A 14,655-nucleotide genomic window follows, 5' to 3' on the forward strand; every position below is an offset into this window, starting at 1 on the left:
CTTTGGTAGATTCCCAGTTATTAGAAACTTCTAATAACAATTGGATTTATTATAAAAAAAATTTAAAAAAATATTATATCTAGGAATGATTCAATATACCTTTCAAGATGTTGAATAATCAACGTTTTTGTATTTTAGATCGGAATAAGATATAATTACATTTATACAGGGCTGGGTTGAAAAACTTGGACTCTCGAGTCTCCTAGCCTTCATAACCTCTGTCAGATGTGGCTTGGTGTCTTCATGAGGACAATCCCAAGTCGCCCTTCACTGACCTCCTAAAGGTCCTACCAGCCACGGAAAAGTAGATGACGAAGCGATTCATCGATTTGACATGGTCCTCCTTGATCTTCTTCTTCACACTAGATATGTACTTCGGATTCCTCTTTAAATTTTGCCTCTACTTCCTGCTTTCATGGAAAGGTCATCTTCATCAGTCTTCACATTGGCCTACCTTAAAGACTAGGCTCCTGGAGCACTTCACAATATTCATAATCCTCGCCATCTCAAATTTAGCATTTAGGAGATTTGAGCTTCGCTGGCTTTTTGGTTTTTTTCTCATCATGATGACGAAATAACAAAAATTTTATTATAATTTTCTTGTCCATAAAGAATGGTTGTATCAGAATGTCAAAAAATGATAACTAAACCTTCCTATATAAATGAGAAAATTAACATTGATTGACAGTTTTTTTGCTCAACCTTGTGATATAGATCGGAAAAATTCATGTTCAAAACATCTTCAGGACCCTACTCTAGTTAGTATATATACTTATTGTTATATGTTAATAAATAATAAGAAAGAAATTGCAACAATTACTGACATGTAGTTCCCTCAACCATAGTGAAATGCATGAGGTTCAAATTTGGTTAAAAAGGAGAGCAACTGTTTTTAGACAAAAATTTAAACAGTAAAGCACATTATTCAAATCGTAGTGAATTTTCAAAATCTGAAAGAAAAATGATCAATTTTGCTTCCAAAGATTAGTAAAGCTGTCTATGCGACTGCTTACACCAATACTTGGGCTTCAACAGAATATGAACAGGAAACCATCTTTTACCTTTCATACATCCTCAACATTAGAAAATTTATATAAAGCCAAACTGAAATGCTAATATTTTAAAATATTGAGAAAACTTGTAACTTAAAATAGAGAACAGATTGCAAAAAACCCACAATGTATCGGTTTCTACAAAAAAAAAAAAAAATCAATTAAACAAATCAAATTACATTCTCACGTTTTTCTTATTGGATTGGATTTCTTAAAATATAATGAGTTTAAAAAAATGTTGCTATAGAGAGAAAGGGCATCTTAATATTAAATAAAACCATGATGAAATATTCTTAAAAACAGGCAAGTAAGAAATAATTATTTTTTATATATATTTTTTTCTTTTTTTGATTACGTGACCGAAAAATTATATCGTATTGAACAATTTTTATACACATATAAAAAACTCATGTTCATAGAATTTTTAAGTTTATCAAAAAATATTCTTGAGCTCAATTTTGAGATATGGGTTATTTTTACACGGAAAATAAATAGAAGAGCTAGAATTTCGACACATCCATCATCATTCCATACAAGTAAAGAAATATGATTAATACTTCGTCGATGAGTTAGAATATTCGTAAAGTAAATAAAAAAACTAATTAAGTATTAAGAAAATATTATATTTGATTATTAGGTTACATGATTTTTTTTTTTCGTGACATTTCTTTCTATTTTATTTTTGTATTTATCTTCTCAACTCCGTATCGAATAATCAAAACGTTATTCTTTGTGATAAAGACCATCCTTGCAACACATTCCTAGAGAGAGAAGCTCTCCTCCAAGATCATACTTAGGATTTACCAAAACAGGGATGTTTTAAGAAAACCAATGAGTAAGAAAAATATTTAGACTTCAAACGTCGATCTCAATGGCACGATATAAAAATAAGAATATTTACACTGCTCAAAAGTAATAAAGTTAGTTTTGAGAAAGTTTGGATTTTATCAACAACAGGCAATTTTAGTTTTATTAACTCCAACTATTACACAGTGTTATCATTTGGATTTGGGGGTTTTTCTGTGTGCTTTTTTTTATTTGATTGTTTTTGGTCATTACATAATCAGTATTGACGGGGGTTTTTTGTCGAACAAAAAATTAGAATATCACATGAAAATAGAAGCAAAGTTTGTCTGTCAATTTACTGTTTGAAAATGACTCATATTTAACATTAAGAATTTGTAGATGCAGCTCACCACATCAAATTAAAGAAAAAATAATAATTTATTTAGGACTATAAAGGAGAATAGAAGAGAACATCTAAGTATTAAGTAGCTACGTGTGAGTGTGGTAATGAAAAACAAAGAGTAACAATGAAAATTTCTTGAGGAGTCATGTTCTATATTATGAAAGCAAAGTGTGTCTGTTTATTGTCACCTAACAGCTCCGAGAAATGCTAGATCCTACCTCTAGTCTTTAACTAATCCCAAATAAATATTTTAATATTTAAAATTATTTATTTTTGTGAGCTATATTCTTATCAAACTTATTATAAAGTTATATAAAACTCAATTAAGTATATGAATACCGCACCATTTATAAAGATGATGTTTCCCATTTTTAAAACAAAAGATATTTTTTATTAAGCACTTTAATTAATTTAATTTCACTGTCAATTTAGTTGTATCTAGGATATTTTATTTTTTATATAGAGTAAATGAAATACATTGAGCTTTTAAAAAATTGAGCATCCTTGTGAATGCGTTTGTACTTTTATCATCAAAAAGAAACTCAAAACATACAAGTCAAATTAAGTTTGTTAACTTTTAACTCTTTTCTGAAGGATATAAACCTGAGCTTCTAAATTAACATAAATGTAAAATAAGGAATGTCTTAGAAAAAAAAATTAAGTATTCTTACATTTTTATACAGTTTCATGTCTATATAAACTAAGTATATTGAATGTTCCAAAAATGTATCCGTATGCAACAAGGACATAGGTAGGAATTACTCCGTTTTAGAGCCTCAATTCTACTCCGATTTCAACAAAGACTTATACATATGTATAACACATCGGCGTCCAAACTGTCATTCATGAACACAACCACTCGTAGATACACTTTCTACATATATGATCTCTCCTCAAGAATGAAATAAACATTCTCTGTTAAATAATTTTACACGTATCTAGATATATAAAATAAGGAACATAAAAAATAAACAAAACAGATAAAAATGTTTATCGCAGAATAGAAAAATATATTTATGTATATTCATTCCCTGTTTTTTTATATACCATACGTATATGTATAAAACAATTATTTAACCAAAGTAATGACATAAAAGAACTCTTGCTATTAATGGAAAACAAACAAAAATACGAAATAGATACGGATTTATGGGATCTGATTTATTTGACCTACTTAAACATTATATACATTAATCTAAAAAGGATGAAAAAAAGAGTAAACGGGAAGTAACTTCAACAATTTTATGAATGTTTCGGAGAAAAGTATCGTAGCTGTCATTACCCCTCTAGAAATATTTACTATATTGCAGATTTACCTCACAATCCCAGTTTTCTACGATCCCTGTATATATTGTGGAAATTTTTTTAACAATATTTTAAATGCTTTTGTCGAGTGGTTTACTTTTTACAATAATTTATTTCTTTTAATATAGAGGCGGAAAAGTTAATGTATATTAAAAGCAGCAATTTTGTTCGGCTTGCCGACAAAGCAAAGACAAAAAAAGTGTGGAAAATTAGGCAATACTTATTGCCAATAAATTGGAATGGGGAGAACCAATTCTTAGAGAAAACTTAAGGGTAATAGCTTTCGTGTTTTTTCCGAACATTTGAGGTGATTCCTCGGATCATTCCATTGAAATTGTCAATTACAAACCGTAAGATTTAACTGGATATACGACAAGTTTAAAAACAATTGTTCGGAGGTATGATTGCTTTCATCGAGAGAGACCAATAAGTTGATTATTACGTTTTGAGTTGATTATTGTATTATTGTTTTAAATAATCATCATTTTGTCCTCATTACGATGTTTAATTGTTTTTAGATGCAGGTCTTGGATAGGAGAGATCATTTTAAGCTAAAATACTTAAGTATGTAGTGAGTCAATCCTACAAGATACACTCGGTGTCTTTATATGATGTGCATACATATGATCTGAATAAAATAAATAGTCTTTGGTATAAACTTACATAGATAGACAACAAATCACGTCCATCTCTCGTTTCTATTCATCCTCCTAGAAGAAATATAACAAAACAGAACGGCATACTTACAAGCAATCAACAAGTAGTTACAAGTTTGCAATTAAAATTTTGGAAGAAGGAACTACGACGAAGAGGAGGTAATAGGCCTCGCTCTTGAAAATGATGAAACTATTACTCCTTAGATTTTGGATCCAAGATAGACAACATCTCAAAAGTTTGTTTGAAGCCAGTATTTCTACCGGAGAGTGTTATCGAGGATTTCCTTCATCCCAAAGGAACGAGGTCTATTACATCCTCGTAAAAATTTGTTTTTTAATGTTGGTACTCTACTTAAGATGTAGATATTATATGTTTGCATCTTAACTCAATGGAAGTAAGAGTGTATTGATATATTATTATAGACTTTTATATGAATGGTATTGATCTTTTTTTGTAAAAAAAAAAGATAAAAGAATTGGTGATTGATATATAAAAAATCCTAGAATATTGTCTCCATTAATAGCCATTAATCTTTATTTCATTTCTCGCAAATTCTAATATCAAGAAAGAAATCAAGTCTAACATAAACGGGTATTTAATAACCACTATTAATTCAATGTACTTATTTACATACGCCCAAATTGTTGGATTATGCAATGCAAAAGGCAAACTATTTCAGGAATCTAATTTTAGTAGTATGTGACACCATTTTTTACATATTTGTAATGAAATTTACGTATAATTAGGTATTTCCTGTATGTTTACCTCTTTTTATGGGCTGGACCCAAAAATAAATCAGTATGTTATATGAAAATAAACTGCTTATTTATAATCAACATTTTACGTTGATTTCAAATAGAATTTATAATTCAAGTGGATTTATTTAATCCTGATGAATGTAATTTAAAGGTTAATGTGTTCACCTATAGGTTGATATAAAAGGTAATATATATAAACTCATAACTTACTAATATATATGTGTATTCATTAACATCCTTTTTTTAAATACATATTATGTGGATTGCTTATAACAGAAGTTTACAAATTTCGTTATTTAACTTTGTATCATTTCTGCTATTTAAACGTCACTTTTCAAAAACTGTAATTTGTATACTAATTATTCAAATAAATACAAAAAACATGTATGGAAAGGCTTTAAAGAACAATTTATTCTATTTTATATTAATATATACAACTAGAACGCACCCGTATGATAAATAACTCCAAAATTGAGTAGAGCTTGTCGATAGACAACATAATAATTAGAAATATGTTCCTCCTTTAACCAAAATGAAGATCCATACTAATAATATACATAATTTTCTAATTCTCTTCCTAATCCCCTTTTTTAATTCGTATTTAATAGACGTTTTCCCTTTTTCAGTTGGTACAATGATTCGTTTTTAAAGATTTTTTTTTAAATTTTTTTTTGGTGCATTTTCGAATCAACAACTAAATTGCTTTGAGACACGGATGAAACATTCTAACAAAATCACACTTTTTTATACCCAAGAACAGCTTATGCTTAACTTGGTATAGTTTGATCCCTCAATTCCAAATATGGTCTTATTTTTTCTCTCATAGCCTCGTGGCTTTCAGAAAAAGGCCATACATTTTTTATAATTATAATTGAACTTGTTTTATGAAAAAAAATCAACTTATTATCAAAAAAACAGTAATAATAACTTCCCCCCCCCCCCAAATCCCAGGAATCTGATCTGATCTGACATAAGTTACTTAATTCAGAATTATAGACAAATATTTTAATATGACTAAATTGTATTATAACTATTATAGTAGATAATTACGAAAGAAAGCATTTTAGAGGTTGTGTGAACATTTAAAGAGAACATAATTTGTTTTTTACAACTTTTTGGACTTCCTTTATCTCTCTCTCTTTCTCTCTTTATTCTCAGCAGTGGATCTCCTACTTTTGTGTCTATATCTATATTTAATGTTATCTATTAAATATCTATAAATGTATTTTTATAGGATTTCAAAATATTAAGGATATTATTTGTAGACTTTTATAAGGGTTTGTCCTCATAATAAAACCTAATAAATGAATATTCCTTGTATTTTCTATTTTTTACTGTTTTTTTGTTTTGTTTTTTATATCTCATCAATAAATATTCAAATGCATTATAATTGATCCTATGTATAACATACAACAGTATTTGTGCAAAAAATGTTTATAGAAAGTTGTTTTGCAGTAAACTTCTATTATCCTTTTTAAATTCAGTTAAAAAATATATATAGTACAATTGCATCTACCTTCATTTTATAAATAAGTGGAGGTACTAAAAAAAAAAAGAGTTTTAAAAAGATTGTAATCCTTTGTAAGTATATATATATATATATGTATTAAGGAGCGTAAAATCAATCTTTCACGAATCTGATACCAGTTTCAAAAGTTTTGAAAAATTAAATCAAGAATATGTATCGGTTTTTACCTCCGTGAGTGTGGACGGGAGAAATTGGATTGATGTCAGAGCAGTTTCTAGAGTACTTTTTTTATTAATATGAAAATTTCATGACTTTTAAAAAGACGGAAATTATTTATGTCTGATATATTTTGGATTGTTTTCTACTAGTAGTCAAATTTATTTTCTCTTTTTTAAACTGAAGGTGTGTTTTACTCATTTAAAACAAAATTAGATTATAATTGTTATTTTTGACCTGAAACAAAGTTAATTTTTATTCACTTGTAAGAGATTTTCAACAGGTCAAAACAGGATAAAAACATTCATCTTTTCCGTGTTTTGTTACAAATTTACAAAAAAATGATGTAAATTTTTAAATATTGATGATTTTACAAGTACCACCTCCAAATAAGCTTCTTAATTTTTTTCTACACTATACTCTTTCTTCGGATTTTATTTCGTAGTTATTAGACATGCATTTTATACAAATTCATACATGTCTAAAGAATTTTTGATTTCTTTGCTTTATTTTATGTTATTGTTTGGTAAATTTGATGATAATCTATTTGTTTTTAAATAAAATTTAGTTGAAATTGATCTTATTGAATATATTTGTTTTTGCATTTAATTCATTTAAATCAATGATAAATATAAACAGTTTTTTCAACCTATTGAATGGGCAACAATGTCGAAAATGAGTAATACTTCGTTCATTATTGATTAAATAATTAACTGCATTAAAATGTAATATAAGCGAAATAATTAGTAATTATTGATTCATTTTTCATGTATACAAATACAATATTAGTTAACTAAAATAAACACAAATTATTTGACTAGCACTTTATCATGATGGCAGCTCAGAGCGTATCCAAATATGGATGAGAGGTGCAAGAGACATTATTCACAAAGACACCCCAAAATGCAAAGTCCAGGAGTTTGAGGTCAGGACTGAGGGAGAACCTAATCAAGGCAGGGCAGAATTAATCCATATTGTTACGGCAGAATTGTTGATTCTTATTGGTTTTATGGAATTGTGATGATTTTCTTGATGTTGTAGGTAGTCTCTGCAGCCTTCTTGGGAGTGGCAGGACATGCCTTTTTGTTGTTGTTCCGACATTTTTACATGGACTTAAATAATAACTTCTTTATTTTGGTGTCAGCTGTAATTTGATTGCATAATTAATCCCTGTAAATTTGTGTAAGTAAATTTAGTCAAAAATGTATCAAAAAGTACTGAAATATCCATATTTATTTTCAAATCGGAGCTGGAAACAAAAGAACAGGGCCGGGATTTGAAATATAGAAAAAATGTACACTTCAATATCTGCAATATGCAAAATTGCATCAGAAAAGATGCAATTACACTTGAGAATTTCTCCGAATACGAAGGCTGTGTGGTTATTATTGTGTGCCTCCTTGCAGGGCTCACGCCCAAGGACACAATAACTCTATAAATAATTATTTTAGAGAGCTTCAATAGATATTTACAAATCCAATGTCAAGCTAGAATGTTAAATTGGTTCGGTTTGTCCAAGCCGAGTAATTGTAACTGGATTTATTCCGGAAAAACATAACATCTTTAATACTTTTATGTTTTGGTCAAAGGAAGTGTGGCATCCTAGCTATCCAGATCTGAACTGCTTTAAATACTATTTGTGGGGGCGTCTTAGAGAGAACAAACTTACACATAGCACTACTGACTCCTTGCGGGCTTCCATGCACGAGACAGTGGCCAACATGGACAAGGAGTTCCTCAGCATGGACTGTTTTAGGTTCAAGTCCAGGTGAAAGTCTATGGTTGAAGTTGGGGGTGGGTGGTTTGAGGGATTGACTTCCCTATGGAATCCATCATGTAAGAACAAAAGATTTGCGAATGCCAAAATTAATTTTTGGAAATAAATTGATATATACATTACCCTTAACTTTTCCGTAGTTATAATCCCCACCATGTATTTGTATTCTGAAAACAATCATTTGAATAATCGGATGAATATTTGATACGAAAATTCATGTTGTACTACCCATATAAGGATTTTCCATAATGCATCATTATTCTTAATGTAATTATTCTAAGTGAGCATCATTACAAATGAAGAGTTTTGGTTTGGCAGAGTCAAAAATTATTATTTGCATCACTTTTTCTTCATCAAATATTTTTTCTATCAACATGAGTTAACTTAAATTTTAACTACAAAGAAACATGTAAGTTATTTTAATAGCAAAAATATTTTCTGATGTTAAGATTTGTAAGAAATGAAGGGCTCTTATAATTTTATAAGACGTTTCAAGGCTATACATATATTACCTATAAGTAACTGATATTTGTTTTGCTATTAATAGAATATTAAGCATAATCAACCGTACAGAGTTAAAATGATCTTGCAAAATTATAAATATTACATAAGTATAAAAAGCAAAAAGAAAAGAAAAAAGAAAAAAAAAAAATTTTTATTAATTAAATCTTCTTTTTTTCATAAAAAGAAAAATAGAAAATTCTATATTAAAAGGATTTTTAAGAAAACACACACTAGACCTGAAAATAATTAATCGGCACAAAACAACAAAATAACCATCAAACGTCCAAAAAAAATAATCCTTCATTTTAACTATATAACTTTTATCTAAAAACTAAATCTTTAATAACTTTAGAAGTGTGATTATAATCTATTTCTAAATTAAAAATGTAATGTTCAGTCTTTAATTCACAATCGTATTAATATTGTTATCGCTTATAATGAAAAAAAATAATAATAATAAAGTGCAAAATTAGATTAAATTAAGAATTACATAAAGAAATCTGGAAAAAGGTGTTTGAAAAACTGAAAACATTTGCTTATATATGTATAAGTTACAATAAAGGTTTTTGTTTCATGTAGTAAAATGTAATTCATCATAAAATCAACTTTAAACACAAATAGTATAAATTAGTAGGATTGTATCCGTTCAGATCCTATTATTGGTCCTACAAAAAACGTTTTAACTTTTAAAACATTGTCTTTTATGAATACTTTTCACAAGTATTTGCATAGTATAGATTTAGTACAGGATCCAACAGGATATCTATATTTTGGGACTGCTATATTTCTATAATCTAAGCATTATAACACAGGCACAAAAATGTTCTTGTCATGTATGGATAATATCCTTGCATTTTGATTAATTAAAATGACTTATTCATTAATTATGTAACACATGGACTGAAAAGTTCCGTGCTGAATTAAGAAAACACGTTTGTTGTTTTTTTTTCGTTCAAAATTGGATTACCTTTAAATTGTATTTATTTATTCACTTTATAGTAAGATTTTTTTATTTTTTTTGATCCATTGTTCTGCAAATATCAAAAGTAGCATCACTCCTACCACAATAACTCACAATTAGAAGGGAATTTAAAAATAGCACCATCTATGTGCGAAGTACAGGACTTTTTAGCTCATGTATTATGTATAAATGAGCGGTGGAATTGTTGACATTTGAACTTTATAATAAGCAAAAAATTATTGATTAATAAGTAATGGTCATTGAAAAATTCAAAGATGATTAAATTTAGATATTTGTATATGAACATCTAACTAATTTCGACTATATTATAATAAAAATCACAGATCTATTCTCTATTTAGAAATATTTCATCTTAATTATTGAATGCCATTTGTTCTATGAGTTTGTAAAAGTTACAAAATAAATTATTATAACTGTTGTGAATTTTCACAGTTTTACAAAAACAAATTACACTGCAAACCAGTCAACGTTTAAAGCAAAGGTACGGTAAAAAGGAGGGAAAATCATACCAAACAAAAAAATAGAGTGTAAATGTGTATGTTAGTGAAGTAAAGCTGGTAATTAAAAGTTATGAGTGGAAAAGTTATGACTATTGAATAATCATTTTTAACAGATTTTTAATCAATCCGTCTCTTTTTCCGAGGGTTTTAATTTAATGTAAATACAGAGGATTGGATATTTGAGTCTGAAAGCTCAAGTTTTTAGTTTTCATCTTCTTGTCTAAATTTGTATGTTATTATAAAATAGTTGTAAATAAATCCACCGCATTTTGAAGAAGAAACACAGAGAGTGATTTTAAATACAATATATTTATTTATCTAATTACAGAATAAGCTCCTATGGCATCCCTGACATGTGAAACAACGTTCGTGATCCATCCAAACGGATTCAAAAGTTTTATCAAGCGGAGTGGCTCAGTAGGAACTCCAAGAACTCGAGTTAAAAAGCCTCCATCTCCAACTGCATCTCCTAACATATCCTGTAGTAAACGATTTTGTTTCCAATCTTCAACAAGTTGTCTACGACGTGTTTTCCGTATGAAGGACTCTCGTGTGTTTTCCATTCAAGCTTTCCTTGTCTGGGCGGCTCTCTGTCTACCAGGAAATATTATTACACTTATTATGTATAATCGAATTCAGAGAAGAGCAGAGACTCTGGAATCCTTTCCTCCTTCAGGATGGGATACTGGAACTACAACACTCACAGATAGAGCAAAGTCTCTTTGTAGTATTACAGACTTTTCTTCGCTATTTGATGAAAAAGTTGGAGAGTCTTTCTCATGTGAGGAAGTTGTCGAGAAATTTATGAGGGATAAGACAAGGTAAAAACATTTTTATATTTTTGTTTTCGAAAAAAGTTACACTGTTTGCATAAAATAAAAATATGTTTCTGTTGATTTTTGAGGGCAACTTCAAAGCAATGCAATAGTTATTCTTTACAAGAACAGGCAAATATGTGATTTAAAAAATCAATTAAAATTCCAATTGAATTGAAACATTTTATAATCCTTTGATAAAGTAATTCCCATTTATTTATCAATAAAAGTAATTAAGTAGATAATTAAGGGTCCCTCAATTTATGTAGGTAACCAATGTTTATGATTGTATTGAAAATATTAAGTATCTTAGTCATTAAAGTATGAAGTTTATATTGTAACTAGTTTATGGAATATAAGTATATGTAAGAGAGATCTGAGACAGTTGTAACACTTTCTATTATTGTTTATTTGATGAAAACCTGATATGATTTACTCAGAGAGACAAACAAATGTCTACTAGTGTTTGAATCTATTTAAAGTGTGTACAAGTCAGTGGTTTTCCTACAAATTGCATTTGAATCCTACCCATTATTAAAGGTTTCATGTTTGGATAAATCAGATCAAGTGATAGTACAATGTTCATTAATTCGTATGATATAAGCTAGAGCAAAATAATGAAAAACAGACTGAATTATTACAATAATATTTATCCTCAAGGTAATTTGTTTTACCTAACATTTTGAAAAAAAAAATTGACTAAAAATTGAATCTTTTTCACATACATTAACCTAATATTATACTGTTATAATTTATTGCCTTAATTTGTAACTACTCTTGGTATCCTTCATAGAAATTAATTTAAAAAAACAAAAGTTTTAAATAATTGTCAGTTACATCTAAAATCCTTTTTCATTTAATACCACAAAATTATAATCTACAAAGTAGCTTTATCTTGTATGATTTTGCAATAATTATCTAGACTTCTCTTTATAAAGGAAGAATGGAATTTAATTACATTTATCCAATTATAATACACTTTACTAAATGTATGAATGCTAAATAAATACAACTTCTGATTGTAAATTTTTTTTACATGCATATTTGCAAATGAATAATGCATTATTATGATAATAATAACTGAAAAAATATTCGAATGCTTTCTAACGTGAAAGAAGATGTCTTACATTAAAATTACATGGATATGTAGCTTTTAATCCTCTCTTGTCTAAAGGATATGCTCTGAAAAAAGGGAATCTCTTCAAGAAGAATGCTTGCTTACCTTTCTCAAAAATCTTCCAAAAATTCTGGACTCTCTTAAACAATTTCTACAAAGTGACAGCAAGCAGTTAAACTACACATGCCACGAACTCATGGATGAGTATGGAGTGTTTCGTAATCGTGTCAAATTTTGGCTTGAAGGAATTGGGATTGTTGCCATTGGGATATTTGGACTCTGCGGAAACATTCTTACCTGCATCATACTTCGTGAAAGGGACTCCAATATGAACTTTAATAAACTTTTGATAGCCTTGGCTGTGGCTGATAACTGCATGATCTTGGATTTGATAATTGAGAAGGCTATTATTGGTTGTTTTCTACCCAACGAACCCATTTGGTACCGACTTAGCTATCCCCATTTATTTTATCCTATTAAGGGAATTATTCAAACAGCAACGATTTTCCTTGTGGTGGCAGTTTCTGCAGAGAGATATCGAGCGGTTTGTCATCCCATGACGCAAAGACAAGTATGGTTCACAATCAAGAAAGGAAAAGATATCCTTCATTAATAAAATTTTCATTCCAGGCCGCATATAAGTTTGTACTTACTGTATTCTTTATTTCAATCACGCTCAAAATCCCCCGATTCTTTCATTTTGAAATTGTGGATAACAACACTGACTATTGGACTACTAAGCTTATGGAAGATCCAAACTATATTCGATTCAGTAGTTACTGGGATGATTTAATCTCCACAGGATTTATTCCACTCATGGCCCTTGTCTACTTCAACCTAAGGATCTATCTTAAAGTATGTAATTAAATTGTATCTAAACTATTCTTCTTTATGGTTTTTTATAAACTCAGATTCGAGCTTCTGCTAAATTTGAGTGCCGCTACGTTGGTGGTTCTTCAAGACCTGTTCGCTGCACTGAAAACGTAACTTTAACAACGACTCTCAATAATAATAATAACGACTCCGTTAATAAAGACATCAATATTGACATGGGGCAGCTAGGGAATGAGAAACATCCCAGTTTTTCGAGTAGTAAACGGAGTAAAAGTAACAATAATCGATCCTCGATGGAGCGAAATGGGCATCAATTTAAGAGGAGTGAGGGAAAGAATCACACTAATATAAGACATAACTTGAATAATTTAGATCCTTCTCCTCAAGAACCCCTATTTCGAAACTCATCCTCAAGATCATATTCCAGTCGATTTCAGTCTAGGATCAATCGAGTAAGGCACCATTATTTATCTCTATATTTTGTCTTCATTATTTATTTTTATACATATTAATCCTAGCAAAAGAACATTTCAACATCTTGTCGAGAGGCGGATCATTTTCGAAAGAGACGAGAAAAATCCACCATGATTTTGGTGGCGATTGTGATTATTTTCATAGTTTGTCACTCGTATCGACTCTCACTAAAAGTATATGAGGTTGCAAATCCAGATGTTCATACCATGGAGCATTTCAAATATTGTCATACACTCGGAAGGTATGTCATTTCATAACTGCTAATTCTAATTCCATTACCAATTTCGTACCTTTTTCAGTGTATTTTTTTTAAATTTATGATATTATTAATATTTCAGGCATCATGTTCCAGTTGTTTCGTATATTCTTCACAATACTCATTACGTATTCCTTGTACTAAATTCATCCCTTAACTTTATAATTTACTGCTGTGTTGGAAAGGAATTTCGTAATAAAATGATGAAGTTGTTTCATGTACGATGAGTATTGAGTATTCACATTACTCTTATCATTTTACAAACGCATATTTATGTGTCTTTATCTAAATTTAAAAACTATTTATTTGTTGTACCATTAAAAGGATATCAATATGTTCATATATTTTTTGTGTTAAAACAAGTGAAATAAATTTATGTATCAAAATATTATTCTCGAAGCTATCGGTTATAGGTTTACAATTAGAGATAGTTAATAAAAGTTACGAATGAATACATTTATCGATAGTTTTCCATTTAAATAACTTTTTCAGTTATTTTCTTCTAAACAGTGGTTTGAACATTGATTTATGGAGTTTTAATTAGTTCATGTCAAGCTATGAACAATTATCAACAGTTATGGATTAATACTTTCATAGTTGGAAGGAATTGGACAACTAATAACTATATTTGTCTAATACGTTGTTTGATCAGTGTCCTAAACGTTCATACATAAAACTTGAATTAAATCTTGTTAAACAATGAGTGAGTAATGAGCATATACATACTGAGTATTGTTCAATTTTGAATAGG

General features: G+C 29.0%; 1 protein-coding gene across 3 annotated transcripts in view; it reads left to right on the forward strand.

Moving 5' to 3' along the window:
* LOC121120902 (uncharacterized) overlaps nucleotides 1-14,290 on the forward strand; it is a 28,096-nt gene extending 13,806 nt beyond the window's left edge. Inside the window, exons 2-8 of one of the 3 annotated variants that reach the window (XM_071889524.1) lie at nucleotides 170-758; nucleotides 10,737-11,229; nucleotides 12,398-12,911; nucleotides 12,971-13,195; nucleotides 13,252-13,626; nucleotides 13,693-13,889; nucleotides 13,987-14,290. In XM_071889524.1, coding sequence (XP_071745625.1) covers nucleotides 10,748-11,229; nucleotides 12,398-12,911; nucleotides 12,971-13,195; nucleotides 13,252-13,626; nucleotides 13,693-13,889; nucleotides 13,987-14,131 — 1,938 coding nt within the window. In that variant the 5' untranslated portion in view covers nucleotides 170-758; nucleotides 10,737-10,747 and the 3' untranslated portion in view covers nucleotides 14,132-14,290. Of the gene's footprint in view, nucleotides 1-169; nucleotides 759-7,894; nucleotides 8,482-10,736; nucleotides 11,230-12,397; nucleotides 12,912-12,970; nucleotides 13,196-13,251; nucleotides 13,627-13,692; nucleotides 13,890-13,986 lie in introns of those variants that run through there. The other 2 variants (XM_071889525.1, XM_040715794.2) reach the window with 2 other exon arrangements.
* Nucleotides 14,291-14,655: the final 365 nt, after the last annotated feature.

This window comes from Lepeophtheirus salmonis, chromosome 6 (genome assembly GCF_016086655.4).
Source record: "Lepeophtheirus salmonis chromosome 6, UVic_Lsal_1.4, whole genome shotgun sequence".
In the NCBI taxonomy this organism is placed as follows: Eukaryota; Metazoa; Arthropoda; class Copepoda; order Siphonostomatoida; family Caligidae; genus Lepeophtheirus; species Lepeophtheirus salmonis.